Genomic DNA, 19,217 nt, shown 5'->3' with positions numbered 1-19,217 from the left:
ACAAGGAGTAACTCTAAAATGACCCCATATTCTCTGTTCATGCATATATTTGTCTTACAAATTGCAAAAGAAAAAAAGAAACGGAAAATCAAACAAACAAGAATTCTAACTGTTGCTAAAGCAGAGAACTCATAAAGGAAGTAGTCATGATGGATGTAAATTTGGCTTTGGGATAGACTTCTTAAATTGTGAGATACATAAAAGGTGAAGCTGATAGAAAAATTGTCATTTTTCTACTGCAAGAATAGTATCTTAACAAGTTCCTGGAGTGTCAAATACAGGCTGAATTACTTTTTTAAGACAAGCAATAAAAGGGATGAAAATTACAGGGGAATTTGGACTAAACTAATCTTCCAATTCTTGTAACTCTAACAACAGATAATTTTATGATACTGTGTATGTAAAATTATTTTACTCTTTGTCACTGCTTTGAAAAACATCTTTCAATAACATTTTCCTGTAAAACTGTTAACCCCTGTTCTTACTACTCTGATTGAGTCTGCTCTTTGATTTTCTTGAGCCTGGCTGACAATGCAGTCATCTTCCTGAAGCTGGTGCTGTGCTTGAGCGCTGTCCTAGATGATGTGAGCTTGTGGGGAAAAAGGAAGGGCATGCCCGTGGAGAGGCAGCAGTGAGTGCACAGCTTCAAAGCATAAGGAGCAAACAGTCTATTTAAGAAGCAATCTGTACCATCGTTGATGGTACAGATAAGGAGCGAGGTCATGACTGGCCTCTATGCCATGCAAAGGTGTTGAAATGAAAATGGCATGACCTTTTGTCCTTATATCCTAACCTAATAATGAATATGTCATTCGCATAGTCATAAGTCCATCACCTTTTATTTCCCATCTTCTCACCTTCTTTCTTCTATTTGAAATGTTTCCTCTTTCCCTCTCTTTTTATCTTGAATTTGCTTTTATAGCTGATATAGGTGTTTCCACAGCATAGAAATTATAGTAACATGGACCCCTTTGAATGCTGATCTCTAATTGACCTAAAAATATTGTCCTAACAACCTGAGAGATATGGTAATAAAAGATTTTTGTGCTGGCCAGATAATTAAAACACACACACACACACACACACACAATAGTGAAGGTCCAGTGTAAGATGTTGGCATTCTATTTATTGGCTTTATTGGGAGTAGAAATGAGAAGTGGTTGTTGGAAAATATTTTCTTGATATTGATAATTGGTTTTTGAAGTTCATCTTAATCAAGGAGAATGTGTAAGAAATGATTATTGAGGTCGAAGTTTTTTCTAACAATTAGTGTTGCTCCTTCCCACAAGAGTCATTTTTAAATTCAATTTTCAAAAACCATAGATAATAGCTTTTCTCTCTCAAATATAAAAAGAAAAGTATGAATTCCATCATAAATTCTTGATTATTCTCCTTCTATTGTTTCCATAGGGGAGAAAGAACATACTATGTCCAGGTTATGGACATATAGGGTAGAAAAGCCAGCAGGACTTGAAAACACACAAAATCATTTTTAGTCTTGGTATGTCTCACTGCAACTCGTTAAGTAAACCAGCCGCAATGCAAATTGACATACTTTTTCAGTAACAAAGTGGAACTCCCCAGAAAAGCTCTCTTCTAAAAGAGGCCAGTGTGCTTTGGGGTGAGCCCCGTCCACATCTGGACCATAGGGGTGATGTTCCAGACACGGTAAGTGGAGCAGGAGTGGAGGGAAGCAATGAAAATGATTTGTACATTTGGAAAAATACTTTTAGGAGGAACGCTAAAAAATGGTGCTCATCAAATGATAAAAGAAATGGTCGAGAAGTGATTTTTGTACTATCTTTAATTTATGAAACAATAATAGAGGAAAGCGAGCAGACATTTCTACTAAGGGAAAGGCAGTGAGGAACATAGGAAAGCTGTAGGAAACCAGATATCGCGAGGACACTGCCAAGGAGGTTCCCTGGACTTCTTATGTTATTTTTAAGAAACAGTCCATTTTCTTTGGTGAATGAACTACTTTTATTCTTGTTTAGAAGCAAAAAGGTAAACTAGCTAGTCCCTCAAGGTTCCTGGGGTTATTTATCCTTTATAATCACAGCCTCTCAAAGATGACAGGGAGCCTCGGAGACTGTTTTATAAATGAAGACACCAGTTTAAACAATCATCCAAAGTGTCATGCAGATGATAGGTGGCAAAGTTGAAACAGCAACCCAGTCCTGTCAGCCTCCAATCCACAGTCATATTCTCCCCACACAAATCTACCTCCTTAGTCTACTTACACCAATACACAGAAAGTTAAACTCCACCCCATTAGCTCCACGACTTCTCTATGTGGTTAAGCCCCACAGAGAACAGACGCTAAGAGCCCCAGCTGAGTGTTGAGTCCAGCTAAAACCCAAATAAATTAAAAGTTTTGCTGAGGTCAAAGCTAGGCCATTTCAACCTCCCAGGGTCACATGACTTATTTCCAGGAAGCAATGCTGCATCTCACTTTTGACAGAATGTCTTCTTATTTGCCTTTGTAGGTTTCACAGCGGCAGCATCCCTCGTGTCTTTGGCTTGGGCCTTGGCCTCTTACCAGAAGGCCCTCCGGGACTCTCGAGATGACAAGAAGCCCATCAGCTACATGGCTGTCATCATCCAGTTCTGCTGGCACTTCTTCACCATCGCTGCCAGGGTCATCACCTTTGCCCTCTTTGCCTCAGTTTTCCAGCTGTACTTTGGGATTTTCATCGTCCTTCACTGGTGCATCATGACCTTCTGGATCGTCCACTGTGAGACAGAATTCTGTATCACCAAATGGGAAGAGATTGTATTCGACATGGTGGTGGGGATCATCTACATCTTCAGCTGGTTCAATGTCAAGGAAGGCAGGACACGCTGCAGGCTCTTTATTTACTATTTTGTGATCCTTTTGGAAAACACAGCCTTGAGTGCTCTCTGGTATCTCTACAAGGCCCCCCCAATTGCAGATGCATTTGCCATCCCAGCCCTGTGTGTGGTGTTCAGCAGCTTTTTAACTGGCGTTGTTTTTATGCTGATGTATTATGCCTTCTTTCACCCCAATGGACCCAGATTTGGGCAGTCACCAAGTTGTGCTTGTGAAGACCCAGCCGCTGCCTTCACTCTGCCTCCCGAAGTGGCCACGAGCACTCTACGGTCCATCTCCAACAACCGCAGTGTTGCCAGTGACCGTGACCAGAAATTCGCAGAGAGGGACGGCTGTGTACCTGTCTTTCAAGTGAGGCCCACAGCCCCATCCACCCCATCATCTCGCCCACCACGGATTGAAGAATCTGTCATTAAAATCGACCTGTTCAGAAACAGGTACCCAGCGTGGGAGAGACACGTTTTGGACCGGAGCCTCCGAAAGGCCATTTTAGCCTTTGAATGCTCCCCGTCTCCTCCGAGGCTGCAGTACAAAGACGATGCCCTTATTCAGGAGCGGTTGGAGTACGAAACCACTTTATGAAACAAAGGGCCTTGGAGGAGCCACGACATCCAGGTGAGGGGTGACAACAGGGCTGTGGCAATAACGAAACTTCACCCGAGAGCAGGGCAGCGAGCTGTCTTACTCTCAGTCTGATCATCATCACGACCATCGTCTCACGCTCCATCCGCGGACGCCCTGCTCCTGGTCTCCTTTCAGAGCAGCAGCCCTGAGAGTCTCCCGTTCCAGCTGTAAGGGACGTGCCAGGGTAGCAGACTCCTTGATGCGCCCAACTCCTCCTGCGCTGTCTTTCAGAGAGACTGCCAGAGGGCACCATGATTATGGAAAATGTTGCCTCTGATCAATAGGGTGTTCTGATGGAATTAACTGCTCTGTGCATAAAATATATCCAGTCATACACACACACACACACACACACACACACACACACACACACACACTAACACACACATCCACCACCAGTCCTCTGTCAAAATAGCTTAGGTGATCTTTCTTGATGCAAAGCTCTGATTCCCACAGGAATATAAAAAACAGAGAGAGAATATATTCCTCAAGACTTCAGAAAAAAAGTAACAGTACTGCTTAGAAAAGAACTCATAAATCATTCTCATTTGGAAACCAATACCTTGCGTGAAAAGCCTGTCCAGTGGACAGCAAGCTCAAGTGTGTTTACACGTGTATTAGAATTGATAAAATGGTTTGTTTTCAATACATTTCAGGACTTGTTTTTTTATTTTAAATTTTCAGTTGAGAACATCTCTTATGACAGAAATCCTATGCAGCACATGGATGGCTTTTGGCAAGACCAAGGAGCTCCATAACTTAGTGATGTAAATTAAATGGTAATCATGATTCAGTATTCAATCACAAAAATTTAATAAATATAGGAAGAGGAAACGGGGGAGGGGGCAAGGCAGAATGAGCGCCTGATCTCCCAGCCTGCGCAGCTCACACTGGACGGTAAGAGCAGAGCGGTGGGAGAGGACCAGGCTGTGACTGGACGTTTCAAGTCTTGGAATGTACGTGGCTCTGTGTGATCACAAGCAGTCAGAACACGCCATGCCCCCATCTTTCTAGTGCCAAACATCGTCCAACCACAGGACCGACATGGACTCCCTGACCAACTGAGAATGAGTGGTGTGAGCCCCCGAAAACAGAAGCTAGAATGAACAATCAAATTCTCCATTGTGTATAGACTCTCCCACCACCTCCAATTCAAGGTCAAAGTGATGTGTCTTTTAGAGGCTTTGGGACACTTTTTAGTAAGTATGAGCAGACAAATGCAGTGAATATGAAAAACCCTTCTGAACTGATTGAGGGCTTATCACTAGATCCAGCTAAGATTTGTATTTGAGTCATTTGTAAAGTCGCACTCTTACAACAAGCTTCTGGTTTTAAATACCTCCGTACAGCAAGTAAACATTCCCCGCTTTCTGTTCCCAGTGTCCTCGGTCATGGTGCTTTTTGTTGCATTAAAAGTGCCGGTCAAACTTTGATAGTATTTTTTTATAGTTGGTGCAGAGTGGAATAACTCATGGATTATTTCAATATTTTTGTAATAAAAAATATAGGGTATACATATAGGCATCATCACTTTTTTTACAGACCTGGAATCGTTTAAAATACTTTAAGCATCATAATTACTTGGGATGTCAGAAACTGGTCCGCAAATTTCATCAGCCTGCCTCAGCAGATTGAGAACACTTGTCTCTCGCAAGATCACCCTTCTTTGTAATGTCGGTGCCCCCAGGAACCTGGCCAGGGGTGCTATCAGAATATCAGGTGACAAGAGAATCAGCTTACCTAGAAAGGGCTTGTCAAGACTGGCCATTGTTTCCCAGGAAATCAAAGATGTAAATGATTACTTTTCATTCATCCATTACGATAAACCTGACCACAGTGGAAGATGTCTTAAATATCCTTCCCTGGTTTTATATTAACCCAACTGACATATTAAATATTAGTCAAGTCGCGCACACACACACACACACACACACACACACACACACGAGTCAGTTTAACTTAACTATTCAGTTATTGGAACTGTCCAATTCACTTAAAATAGTCAAGTTCTTTAGCAACCACCTCTAATGGGTGTGTCATACAGAGACTGAAGTCCCCATGATGACATCCACAGGAAATGACAGAGCATTCAACCTAAGACTTCTTTCGGTACAAAAGAAGCAATTTTAAAAAAATAGATGATTTTTATCAGTAGATGTACTTTTCTAGTTTGCCATGATTTGATTCTCCAAGCAAGATTTCACTAAAATATAACCTTTTGTTTGGATATGAAAAGATTATCTAGTCACCAGTAAAGGCCCAGGAAGATATTCTTCTTGTCAGCAATTGTAGAAGGAAAACATGATTATGCTGCCAAATTCTTCATTTTTGTGCAGAGCCATGAGTTTTTAGCTTCATTATTTCTGAGACAACTTTTAATTGATGATCTTTGGAAATTGAATTGCTCAGTTGAACTATACCTTTCATTTCATGAGCAAATAACAGATAACAATATAATAGTGTCAATAACACAAACGCAACAGGCCCCATCACTCTTCAATCATGTAAGTCCTAAATTATTTCTCAACTTGATCCCTCATTTAACATGTGAAGAGTCAAAACGAGTACTATGTGAATTAAAAAAAATGTACTGTGTTTTGTTTTAGAGATGAGAATGCAGTCAGGATGGTGTACAAAGTTTGAATTTTTTTAATGATTTCCCAAATACTGTAAATACTCTGTTATCCAACGTACTTGAAGATTATGATGTTTTAGTTAGTCGAAAATTTTTGTTAAGGAAATGACATCTCTAACATGTAATTAATTACAAATTTTCTCAAGATTATAAGAACAAAAAAATTTACTTCCAAGGTAAATCATGACTTAATCTTGCTTCCGTGATTTTGAAAGCACTGCACTGACATCAGACTGTGTGGTAATAACAACTATTAGTTTCTAGACACACAGATAACAGAGAGTTTAAAGTATTAGGATTTAAAGAGACATTGTCAATGTACAAAAGGAACAAAGTTTGATTTTTGAATTATATTTTAATTCTTCCTAAGATTTCATTTTCAATCTGCCATTAAACCTTTCTCAGAGAGTAACTGGGGATTCCAAAAAGAAGAAGCCACGGTTAGCATGCAAACCGGAAATGCTGAATTTTTAATCTGTGCTCTCCAACTTCCTGTGCATGAGTTTATTGAATTCCTTTAAGAGGAGAGATCTGCTCTTTATACTCACTTTTTGCATAGAACAATGAAATTTTCTAAAAGAAAATATTATGAACTTTTTTACTTTCAAATTAGCATTTCTAAATGAAACCATATTTGAGATTAAGAACATATATATCTTAACCACACTGAAACTTTAAGCATTTGTGTGGAAGAAAAAAATCTTTTTCTCGTAAGTCAAAGTTTGGTCCCCCAAAATGACTATGTCCTTTAAATTCTCTTCTCACATCTGCATTATTTTACTCAACAATGTGTTGTCTAATTCAATAACATGGACTTTGCAGACACTAGGTTACTTACTATCCATTTATGGTAATGTTGTGAATCTAACAAATGAAATAACTTTTTTTACTGACATGGCAAGAATATTTAGTTCAAGTATTAGCAAAATATAAAATATAAAGATAATCTGAAGATAAAGTATAATGAAGTTTTTATGCTTAATTTCTAAATGCCCAATTTATTTTGATCTATGAATAAATAAAATGATAACACTGACCAATTAAAAGTGAATGGGAATAATTGAAATCTCAATGACTATTTTGAAAAAATATTATATAAATGTGTGTGTTATATATTATACACACACAATAAAGTAATAGGTGAAATGGGTAAAGTATATGCTCCCTTCATGCATAAGATTGGTATGTCCTTGACACATAAACTTTTAGATAAAAAGCTGGTTCCTCCTCCTTTTTCAACCTCAGCTCGAGCTTATAGTACCTGTCTATAAGACTTCAATACACCTGTGAACTTCGGCTGGAAATGTCTAGATAAAATTTAACACTTTTAGCTTGAATGAGCTTTATTACTCCTTAAGCATTTCATCTTTTAAGCAGCTGAAGGGAATAGTTTTGAGTCATTTCAAAGTTTCCTTCTCTGAATTAACTGAATTGAGCAAAGAAAACCTCTGATGTCCTTACCAGGATTGTGTAAGGTTATACATTTGCCTTTAAATGTACCAAATGCCGTTGAGTGGAAAGGAGTTCTGACACAATGTTTAGACAAGAATCCAGAGATATCTTTTCTAATGAACCATTTTCTAGACTAAATATGCGCTCCCCTGCATTCTCACACATCTTCCCCATTAGCCATTACTGTTTCTATATAAAGCCTGGATGACATGCCTACGTTTTTATGTTTCTGAGGAGAATTCCTTAAAGCCTTTTTAAAAATAGCTCAGATTGCCTTTCAGAAACGTAGCTCAGAGGATGGTTGAAGTTCATGGTGAAAACACAGCAGGACTGAAGTGGTTGTTTCTATAATTTCAGTGATGGATGCAAATCAACTCATGTTCATTTATCTTCAGCAATCCAATGTCACTTTTGAAAACAATCAAAATGATTGCTTCTGCCAGCTCGTGACTCATAATACCCCTCTCTCCATCTGAAGCTAAAACATTTCAAAATGGCTAAAGCCAAGCCATTTTCCTCTACCGCTGACCTCATCCTTACCCCTCACTCCCATTTCCAAGTTTCTGGCCGTTCTCTGCCTCAGGTCGTGAACTGATCTTACAGATGGGCTGCATCTCCCCACTTAGGCAGACTATACTGTCCACTGCAGTGTTCTCTCTATAGACAGGAGTCTTGCCCAGGTGCCATTCTAAAAATGGCCACATGGAAAGATTCAATACATGCCTGTGTCAACAGTCTCAACAGTACAATTACTCATACTCAGAAGTAAAACTCTATGGAATGTGGGTGGAAATGTATAAAAACATGATGAGCCATTTAATTTTGCAAATTGTAGCAATTAGGCTAGCTGCATACAACCTGCTCTCACAACAGAAAGCCAAACGGAAGAAGTGGCAAACAGCCATTTGCCCACAGAAATGAGGGGTTCAGAAACTCTCCCTTGAGTGTTTGAGGCATCATGTTGTTTCACCATCCATCTGAAGCTCTTTCTCTAGACTCCACAAGAAAAAAAAAATTAGACTTTTGTTATATTGTACACAATGATCTAGCCCAGAAATGGAAAACCTTCAGTCAACCTTGTGTGGCTCATGTTCTGCTAAATAAGAGGCAGTTTAATGTCTCTGGAATGTCTAATTGTTTTACTAAAAATATTTTACTGATATAAATATATACTAACATAATATGTCAAAAACACTGGCAAAATAAAATTTTTGCCTGTTTTTTTTTCCCCCCTTAGATTTTATTTGTTTAGTTCCCCATAGTGAGAGAAGTTTTCCATGATGAAGAGAGCTTATCATGTGCCTAATGCTGTGCTAAGAAGCTTTATGTATGTGATCTCACTTAAGCCCCACAACCACCTATGACATAAGTACCATTTACAGATAACAAGACCAAAGCTCAGATATTAACCAATGGCCAAGGTCCCATAACTAGGAAATAGTGGATCTGAGAGTTAAACAAAACTTGTAACAACTTTTAACAACCACAAACCCTTCTAGAAGACCAAGGACAATTTTCCCACCAAAATCTATTCCTGATTTGGCAAGATTTTAGAAGGAAAAATCATGTCTGACAAATTTTTCAAATAAAAATTCATTTAAAATTCAACTATAATTGAAAAATAAAAATTAAAAAAAGTTGTATGTCTTTCAAAATGAGAAGTTAAAAATAAAAAAGTCAATGATGAGAAATGGAAGTCCCTATTACCTGTAAATGAATTTTACTTCAACTCCCTAATTCATAGTAGGCAGATAAATGCTACTCCTCCATCCCAGACTACTGTCCCCCTCCATGGCCCTACTCTTCACTAAAGTAAGTGATAAATATACATTAACCTGATTGTTCTTCCCTTGTGTTCTATACATGTATGTTATTGTCATTCAGTGAGGCAGACATAAAAATAATTAAACCCCACTACTTACTTTGAGACTTTGACAAGAGAGAGAGAGAGGGAGAGGGAGAAAGACAAGGAGAGGGAGAGAATAGATCAACAAATCTTTGAAGTGACATTACTTTATTCTATTGCCATAGTTTTCCCCTAAATTTTATTTATTTAATATCTTACAGGACACAAAATTCAACATTTAAAAGGATTTTTATTTTTATACCATTAGCATGACCCATCATGTAACTCTAGGAACTTTATCTTAGATTGAAAGGTTAGATGTAAAGAATATAACAAATGTATGCCACATATTTGTTGAATTGATTATAAAATATTTTGCCATCTTTCTCCTCATCTTAGATGCAACGTTTCTGAATTCTACAGGAAGACAGTTAGAACCCATCCAATGATGTTGTATAGTAAGCTATGTGTGGTGTTGTTTGAACTGATGCTGGAAAGGTAGCCAATAAAAAACCAAAAATTTACTCCTCAACCCTGATGGTGATCAATCTGAATGTAACATATTAAATACGATCAGCTATCTTCCTACTTTGATAATATTTAAGCAAATTTTCATGAAGTTATATTAAATTAGAAGTCACTAATTTCTACAGAAAATAGCATCTAAAAGAGATCCAAGTGTTACTTTAGAACACTTCTTTTACAGATGAAGCTGAGCTTCAAAGAGATCAGGTATTTTTTGCAATCAGGATTCCTTTAGTCACTTATTCAAACAAAAAGCATGATCTGTATGACTAGTAATGCTGGGTTATTCACAGTCAAGTGCAAAAGGAATCGTGCATCTCAACAACTCACATTTACTTATTAGTCACAGAATAAGAGTCTTCTGGACTTCAACTAAACCTCTTTTCTGCTCTACCACACTGCTTCTCTTTTAAATATCTATATTTACTTTTATAGTAGATCAATAAAGAAACACAAGCTTTTCCAAGATTGTATTATGTAAACCTCACTATAAATACTTGCCACACACAATGACAAACATAAAGTAATGGTATAAATCAAAGATAAATCAGCAATGCGTGACTGACTATAAAGAGAAAAGTAATTTTATCATTTCCTTTTATGCCATTCCAACACTAGATATTTTTAAATCAAGGTCACAAAGCAACAACAACAAAAAAAAATGAGAATACTCTAGGCACATCGTATTTGACTCAAAACAATCATATTTCAATAAACTTTGAAGATATTCCTGAAAATTTCTTCTAAGAAGAGGCATGATATTAGGATGCCTCTAAAATATCTGAAGATTTTTCAAATAGGCTCCTTTTCTGAATTTCATGAAATATCCTTCATTTGATATATCTCCCGCATACTAATTATTTAGGATTAACAAATTTCCAGACAGAAAACTCAGTTATTGTAACCTGAGAACTTGTGCTAAAGCACTATTTCTGATGCCCAGAAGAGCATCCATGTTACCGTCATGTTACCGTCCGGAGTCAAGACAGTCAGACCCACACCATGTGGGTACACATGCTGATGTGATACCCAGTCCAAGTCCCTCCTGCAATACAGCCCAGAGTGATAGGCTTCCTTACAGGTTTAAGGAGTTTATTGTTTTAAGATAACTGTTAACTTGCATAACTAATTTTCCCTCCCTGAAATAATTCTGATCAGGGATGTGTAAATCTGTAGGTCCTCTATGGAAGAAAAAAAAAGAAAAAAAGTATGTTAATTTTTATAAGCACAGAATAATTCAAAGAATTCCTTGGTGAGTCCCATTAAGCATCAACGGAACAGTTGACTTAATCACCATACAAAGCCTGAGGCACCATTTCTAGGTTTATGCCACTGTCAGTCATTCACTACCCCAATGACTGCTACTGTTTAGCCATTGCACAAGACAGAAAGAGTGTAGTTACATAATATGTGCAGAGCAAAGATCATGTTTAACAAAACAGATCAAAATCAAAACTAATTAATCAACTTGATAGGGAAATATTACCAGCACGGCACTAACACAAAACGTTCTCTTGTTATTGAAGTCTGTCACCTACTCTTATTAGAATTTCAGAAAATGTAAAGTTTCACGTTTTTACTATACTTCCATCTACCAAATTAAGCTTGTGGCCCTCTTCTATCTCTATTGCTTTATTTGCTTTAATATGGAACTAATTAAATGCTTATTTCATTTAAGTGCTACAAATATCAACAAACAGAGATATTTAACTGTTCTGTGGCATTCTGGCATGGAGTTATATTAAATCAACACTCAATTATTTCAAATTAATTCATTTAGTAAGTGTTAAAATACCCCTGAGTGTGCTAAAAATATATTTTAGTTTTCTATTATTTTAAGAAATTCCTATTTTGATTACAAACCAGTAGAACATTTCAATCCATTTTGATTCTAGAAAAATGAACTCTTCTGTACAGCTGCATTAACTCAGCAATTAACCTGCTACCTGTGGCTTTCTTTCCAACCCACTATTTCTTATTCTTTTCAAGTTGGGAGCAATAGCGCATCATCCTATAACCAAAGGAGATCTGTCAGCTCATCAAAGAATTGTCATTTTAGATCCTCCTTTTACAAAACAAAGATATTCAATTCTCCTTATTAGCCTTTCTAATGTGTTGTACATAGAAAAGGAAATGGATCTCTGAAGTATGTTTTGAAAGCCTGGGGTAAAACATTTTCCTTGCCCTGAATCAGAGGCTTGGTACTCTGTGAAAAAAAAAAAAAAGAGATCTCTCTCTGCCATGAGTAAAGAGAAGAGGGGTCAGCCAGTCACACTCAGAAAGCAAGCCTTGTCTGTCACAAAGCTTCAATTTGCTGATGCCATTGATTCCCTTCTTTTTTTACAGAACCGTCTTGGAACTTGTCAAGCTTTACTGAAGGTGATTTGCGTTAATTAATTCGACAGACCCTTTAATCTTGCAAATTCTTGACCTGTAATATTGTAGCCAAGCTACTGCAAGGGAAAATTAATCAGTTAGTGGAGAGGAGCCCTTCGGTCCATGTCATCCTGTGATGTGCCCAGGCCTGAAGAGAAAGACCCCTGTGAGGTAGAGCACTAACGAATTTGTGCTACTTGCTTCCTCATCATTCATGCTATGAATATTCATCTACTTCATTAAGTTTTTGCCAGTCAGCACTGCTTTGGAAAAAAATAAAAGGAAAAACGAAGCCAATGGATTCCCAGGGGCTTGCATAGCTCAGAGAATGGGTAATGGGACATAGGGACTCACTCTAAATGGATACAAATCTACTTGTGTTTAGAAATGAAAAAAAAATGTCATCGTCATTTGTTTAATGATTGATCTGTCTGAATACAGTTGCTGCCCTTCATTTCTTGAGAGTGCCGTTGTCAGCATTGTAATAACCAATTTACAAAAATTGAACTTATAATTCAGTATCAGAGGTGAAATCTGCATGGATGTAGCTATTGAATAATTTGATTCCTGCCTTCCTAGGTGATGACATTGCTGGATTCAAACTGAGATGCATTTGTATGTGGAATTGGCTCTCCTGTTGCTTCTCAGATCCTTGCAAAATCTTGGTTATGAGCTCTAAAATCACCAATCGAACATGATTAATGCACGTAAAAGTAAACAGGTAATCTCAAATTAAAAGTCATGGTTCTTTTCCACTTCTCCGTTTTTAAAGAAATCTTTGAGCTGCAAGATAAGAATAAATTTATTTTACATTATAGTTTCAGAGTTTACAAGGAGTCAGGCATCCATGTGTTGTTATAAAGTTCTCTGTCTAACCTTGTGACATAACAATTTTAGAAGTTAACCTTAGATAAATGAGTGAAAGTCATCAGATTTATTTAACAAGCAATCTAACAGGAAAAGAAGAAGAAATTGGGATCATTTTTCTTGTGTTTCAAAGATGTTTCTCCTTCCTAAGTTATCATCTTGGTGATTGTCTCTAAGACACATTGAGAGCTTCTGAGCGATAGCCCCAGTTATAGGTGCCAATATCATGCTGTACCCTCTACTCTAGCAAGTCATTTTTCAGGACTAGCTCTTGGAAAAAAGCACTGAAATTAAATGGTAAAAAAGTGACCTACCGTTATGTGACTTATTTTCAGTTGTAAGGCAATGGAAACTAACAAGTTGAAGAAAATGTTAATTTCCTGACATCCAAAGCCAAAATTGGCACAAAGATACTCTGTGATGAACAATGAGTTGGTTGACTGTGGGGACACAGGAGCAATAAACAATCCTCTTAAAGGAGTCTCATGAGTAAAAGTGATTATAAGTGATGTTGGGACAAAAGGTTTCTATTAATGCAGAGGTCCCGAAGTGGTGATGGAAGAGGAAATTTGTCAGTGGCTCATCAGTAGTGTTTGCCTTTTTTATAGAACAGAGGTTCAAGGTAGCCCTGCCATTTCATAACTGTGACAGCAGATGTGTCTATGAAAGAGTAAGGTGTGGCTGAAGTGAGAAGATCGTGAAATGTCAGTGGCTTCACGTCTGAGACTAACTCTGTCCTTAAAGAGACTTTTCCCCATCAGTTCTCCTTGGTAATTGGCCCCTACTCTGAAAGCTAGTTCTGCAAGCCAAGAGCCTCTGATGGGTTATAAGATGAAGTATACTAAGGAATTGTAAGTACTCTTGCTTATAGACCATGAATCATTGAATTATCCTACATTTTAACAACAATGAGATTCGTGGTTACCATGGCCTTATTCATCATCCCATTGTAAACACATCATGACATTACAAGAAACTTTGTGTTCAAATTTACTAAACCAGATTTACAAGTATTAGCTAAATCTTTTTGACTTTTTGGATCTTGATTCGGCGGCCATCACTTAGTCCGTGCATCTATTCCCAAACTGAAAAAATAATTTTGTGAGAATGATTTTCAGAATAATAGAAGTGAAAAAGAGTGAACAGTTAAGCAATTTTTCAAAGTGGTCAAAACTACTAGACTATCGATAGCCCTAAAGCTCTGATTTTTTCTCATGACTGAATTTCTTTTCATTGGGAGCTTTCAATATCTGAATTTTCCAGACGATTGCTAAACTATCTTCACTAAACTGAAGTAGACACTATACTGTTATTAAATAAATACTGCCCACATGAATGCAAACATCTCAATAAAAAGTGAAGAAGTAGATCACTCAAGGAATAAATTTGGTCTTTGGGATGTCAAACATCTGGATATTTGGGAAAATCCAGATGTTTGAATCATAGTTTTTCATCTGATTGGTGTTGTCTAGAGAGACAAAAAATGCTCAGGTGTTGTAGGTAATGGAATTTAACTTTCTTTTGCAGTAATCTATTGCTGGTGATATTCTGCTGCTAAAAATCTCTTTGTTGTGCAAAGAGAAATAAATAATGCAGAGCAAATGCTATTCGATTTTTATTTACTTTCAGCAGACACAGGAATGAGAGGTTTGTGAGGCTGTCCTGGGTGTATTCAGATGTGATTGTACCACAGACCTCTTTCAGAGTGACAGTTCTGGAGGCCTGCCACTTGGCCTTGTTCTGGGAGGGGGGGTGGGGGGGGGACTTTTTAATTCAGCCATTTTTCATCTTTCATAATTTTATAATTGCCCTTCTGCTCTTCACATACTTTTAATCATTCGCAAAGTTTATTTGACAGAATTGTTCAAAGGAAATACAAATTTGTTAACTTTTATTCTTCAAATAAGTGTTTTCAATTTTAAGGATTTCTTATACATTTAAGCATAAAAATAATTTAAACTGCTTGATGCAATTATTTCATGGCAAATTTCATGGTGTCTACAGAAGTGAAAGCTATTTTTCCCAAATTAAAAAAATAAATTTTTCTTCTTTGGTTTGGTTTGTTGATATCATTTTGATAGCCAGGGACTAAGTTGTTATCACATATTAGAATGTTAGTGTTTTCTTTATAGTCACAGAAAAAAAGAAAAACATCACTTCAAAGCAAAATTTACTTTCCAGGAGGGAAGTTTGAGATAGTCATACAACTCTTGTATTTGTGATTGTTTGTAGATGTTTCTTCCTGTTTCATCTGATTTGGTTCTGAATTGGTAAGCGTGTGTATTTCCCCAAATTGTGTGCTTATCTCACTCATTATTTCCGAAGCTGAGTAGAAATGCAGGCAAGCTATTCAGACCAATTTTCTTTTAAGCACGTTTATGATGCAGAACTTAGTTGACAAGAAGCAGACACACAGAGCCCTGGAAGGTATTCAGCTTTGCAAAGGTCATGAGAGGATTTCCAGAGAAAATCAGAAAGTTTGCAGGTTCCTAGGTAGTGTTTTGACGGTGTCAAATTCTACATTTAGTGCCAATTTAGAACGACCTCATGAGGTAGGCAGTCCCTTTCTGGGTCCCTCCTCCCAACAGATGCAGAAGTTTTCTGGGAAATCAAGTGGACACTTCACCTTGTGTACCAGAGGCCTCCAGCCACTGGGTGTCATTGTTCTGTGCTACTTGTGTTTGTTTTATAAATTCCTTGGCAAGCAGGCCTTGTTTGCTAGGCTCACACCTGTGAAAGGCCCCCAGACAATAGAGCTGCTAACGACTGTTTTAAATATACTTAAATATATTCTATGACATGATATCTTTTAACACGAGGGAATATATCCCTTTCTAGAGACAAGGGTGTGAAGGGGTGTGGTCTGGTGTTAGGAACATGGGGACTGGGAATCCTTATCACGTTAACCTCAGAAATTCACCTTCCATTTCATTTTTCCCATGTGTAAAAGAGAGAGATGATACTTACCTACCTACCTCATAGGGGTGTTGCGAAGGTTAATTAGAGTTCTCGAAGTGCTTTCACACTTGATAACTGGTATTAACACAAAGAAGAACTGTGTACGGCCTGGGAATAGGCTGTGGTGGAGGTGGCTTAGGAACACAACAGCAATAAATTACCAAGCAAGGAACATGATTATTCCTGATCACTTAATAAAAGTGAAATTCTTCTTCAAAGGTCTACGTGAAACTTTTTAATTATCAACTTTTTAATGAGAAAATAATCTCCTTTCGTACAAACATTGAGAAGCTTCGTATACAATGACAATTTTCCTCTTAGCCAAACTGAATTTTACCAAATATTTCATTAAAAGCGGCTCCTTCCGATGTCTAAGGATTTTGCATGCCTGACCCTAAGCTACATTTTTCAAAACTCATACTGGATATCCAGGTTCAGTACCAGTGATTGCCAAGTGGTGTTCTAGAACACACTACCAGGAAGGAAAATTTTTAATAGACAATATTAAGATTAGATTTTTGTGTTGTTTACAGTGAGATTCTCTCTCATCCCCAAGATGACAAATCTCTCCTTCTACAACTCAGTAAAAGGATGTAAAGCCTATTTCTGCTTGGAACTCCTGAGTTGATTCATTTTTCAGATTATAAATATGCTTTAAATATCTCAGAGAAGTGTTTACGCAGGGCTCCAGCTACACACTGATATCAACACATCCTTACACATACATAGCCAGAAGTAATGCTAGACAACAAAGAGTAGGAAAACTACCATGAGACTATCTTGGATAAATTCCCCCCAGAACGACATGTCCTCTCTTACTTGACTATCTAGTCCTGACAATAAGTAGAGCTAAATAACATGAATCGTCATTTTTTTGAGTCATGGAGGCAATATTGTAAAGTTTTAACACACCCGTGAACTATACTAACACTGCAGATGATGTTTTAATGATGTGACTTCTTGAAGCAAAGTTGTTGTACATAAATATTACCATTGTGCCCTAATTTAATAATTACATTCTTTTGCAAAACAAATTTGCATGCTCTTGAAAATAGGAAATAAAGTTTTAGGGAGTTTATCTTGATAAGTGGATTTAAAATCATGTTGTGTCTGGAGCTTGCTTAATGTATACATTCAATATAATCTCTTCTGGATTCCGAAATCTAGCATGAATTTAACCTAGGCAATTATCTTATCTATTTAAAAAATTATGTCACCACACCAAATTTAAGATAAGTATTATTATTTTTTAGACTCAAAATATGAGTATAATGGGTCAAAATAATCTGAAGTTCTCTGGCTTTTATTTTCCAGTTCCTCGCATCAAATACTTTTCCAACTAAAGTGAGGCAGAACACCCTTGTTGCCCTAAAGGGAAATATGCATGTCTGTCTTTTGTTTTTGCATAAGAAAACTGAAGTTGACTAGATATGAGAGCCTGGAAATAAGAAAAGGTGTGAGCTTTGCAGGTAGACTGGCTGAGAAGAAAGGAGTGCAGTGTACAGAATATGTCATCGTGAAATTTTACCACAAAGGAACAAAAACGAAACCTAAAAGTGTTAGAGTTGGACAATTCTTTGAAAAGGAAAAATCTAAATTTTAGAGGAAAAAACAAAGAGAGACAACATGTTATTAGATATAAGCTCTACATCTAATTACTGGGGAAAAAGAGATTTGAATGCCTCATACATTTTACTCTTTTTAAGGCTTTCTGGCCCACATGAAATTCTCCAGAGTCTTCTTTAAAAAAAAAAAAAAAAAAAAAAAAAAAAAAAAGACTTTTAAAAAAACTAGTTTGGGGCAAAGATAAATGTGATTATGTGGCTGTGGACCAGTCATGATGGTATCATCATATGTGTGATGCTTTTTAAATGTAGTTGTCAACTTTCATGACAACTTACAGTTAACATTTCATCCCATAAACAAATGAGCAAAAAATAAAAGGAAAATTCTCTTTTACTCAAAAGGAATGTCTCCCAACTTCTTTAGATATATTACTATTACAAAGCTCCTTTCATATCTAGATGGTATGAGACAGATGAAAAATGAAGCTTTTGGTCAATTGCTTATGGAAGGTAACCACCTGAAGCCTCTCTTTAAAAAAGCCTTTCAGGCAGGAAGAAAGGACCTTGGGTGAGAACTTTGTCTCTACCAAATTGTTTCTGCTTTTCTTTTCAGTTACCAGATGGCTCAGTAGCCTGGAGACAGAGATAATAAAAGATATTAAAATTTGGTTTTCCCCATTATCAGAACAAGGAGGGTAACCAATGGGGGTTCCCTCACACTTTGAAACCAAATAGTATGTTGAATTTAGGGCTAAGACAAACATATTATAAAAGTAAGCATGAACTCATCCTTCCTATTGATTATTTTCTCAGTTTTTACCAAATTCTTCTTACATTTTAGATCAGAAATTTCTAGTGATGATTGCTAATGTCGCTTTATGTTATAGCTTTAATGCGGAAATGGTGAAAGCCTGAGTTACAAACAAAATTACTGGGGATACAGACTTTGTTTGTACTGACATCCTACCAAACAAATTAGAAACAAAAACTACTACCACTAATATTCTGATTTAATGAATGATGTCTAATAGGAAAGCAGAAGCATTTTGCTCAGCATAATGCCATTGCACAATATAAACCTGCTTCCAAATGACAAGGATTTTTGCTACTGACATTTGTTCTTCATTCTCCAGTTATTTTAAGTAAATAAGTTTCACATCTAACTACCTCAGCTACTGTCGTTTAATTTAGAAACATGAAATCATGCACTTTGTAACCAACGAGTTTTTCATTTTAAAATTTCAAAAGGATACTTGGTGCAAAGAAATTTTCAAAAATTTGTATATGACATAAGCAATTCAACCTCAAGAGGTTGTACTTCATTTTGTTTGTCTGTTTCTAAGTTCAACTTGGGGTAAAATCCTCGTTTCCACTCAACACCAAGAGAAGCTGCTCTATATTTGCTTAATTTGCCTTAAACATTTTGTGCTCCTTTCCCTGTTTCACTTTTTTTTTTTTCATTTGAAATCTATCTCTGAAAAAAATATATAACAGGTGGCAGATGAACAGCAAACT

The 19,217-nt window shown here is 36.9% G+C and overlaps 1 protein-coding gene across 3 annotated transcripts in view; it reads left to right on the top strand.

The window, feature by feature from the left end:
- Window positions 1-14,918, top strand: part of XKR4 (XK related 4) — a 380,957-nt gene extending 366,039 nt beyond the window's left edge. Inside the window, exons 3-4 of one of the 3 annotated variants that reach the window (XR_004954604.1) lie at window positions 2,490-4,677; window positions 12,283-14,918. Coding sequence is in view for 1 of the 3 variants with exons in the window: in XM_016126191.2 (XP_015981677.2) it covers window positions 2,490-3,436 (947 nt within the window). In the remaining 2 variants the exon portion in view is untranslated. Of the gene's footprint in view, window positions 1-2,489; window positions 11,136-12,282 lie in introns of those variants that run through there. The other 2 variants (XR_004954603.1, XM_016126191.2) reach the window with 2 other exon arrangements.
- Window positions 14,919-19,217: the final 4,299 nt, after the last annotated feature.

The sequence above is a fragment of the Rousettus aegyptiacus genome, unplaced genomic scaffold (assembly GCF_014176215.1).
Source record: "Rousettus aegyptiacus isolate mRouAeg1 unplaced genomic scaffold, mRouAeg1.p scaffold_m13_p_15, whole genome shotgun sequence".
In the NCBI taxonomy this organism is placed as follows: Eukaryota; Metazoa; Chordata; class Mammalia; order Chiroptera; family Pteropodidae; genus Rousettus; species Rousettus aegyptiacus.
Note: the sequence above shows the minus strand (reverse complement) of the source record. Positions and strands in the feature narration are given on the sequence as shown.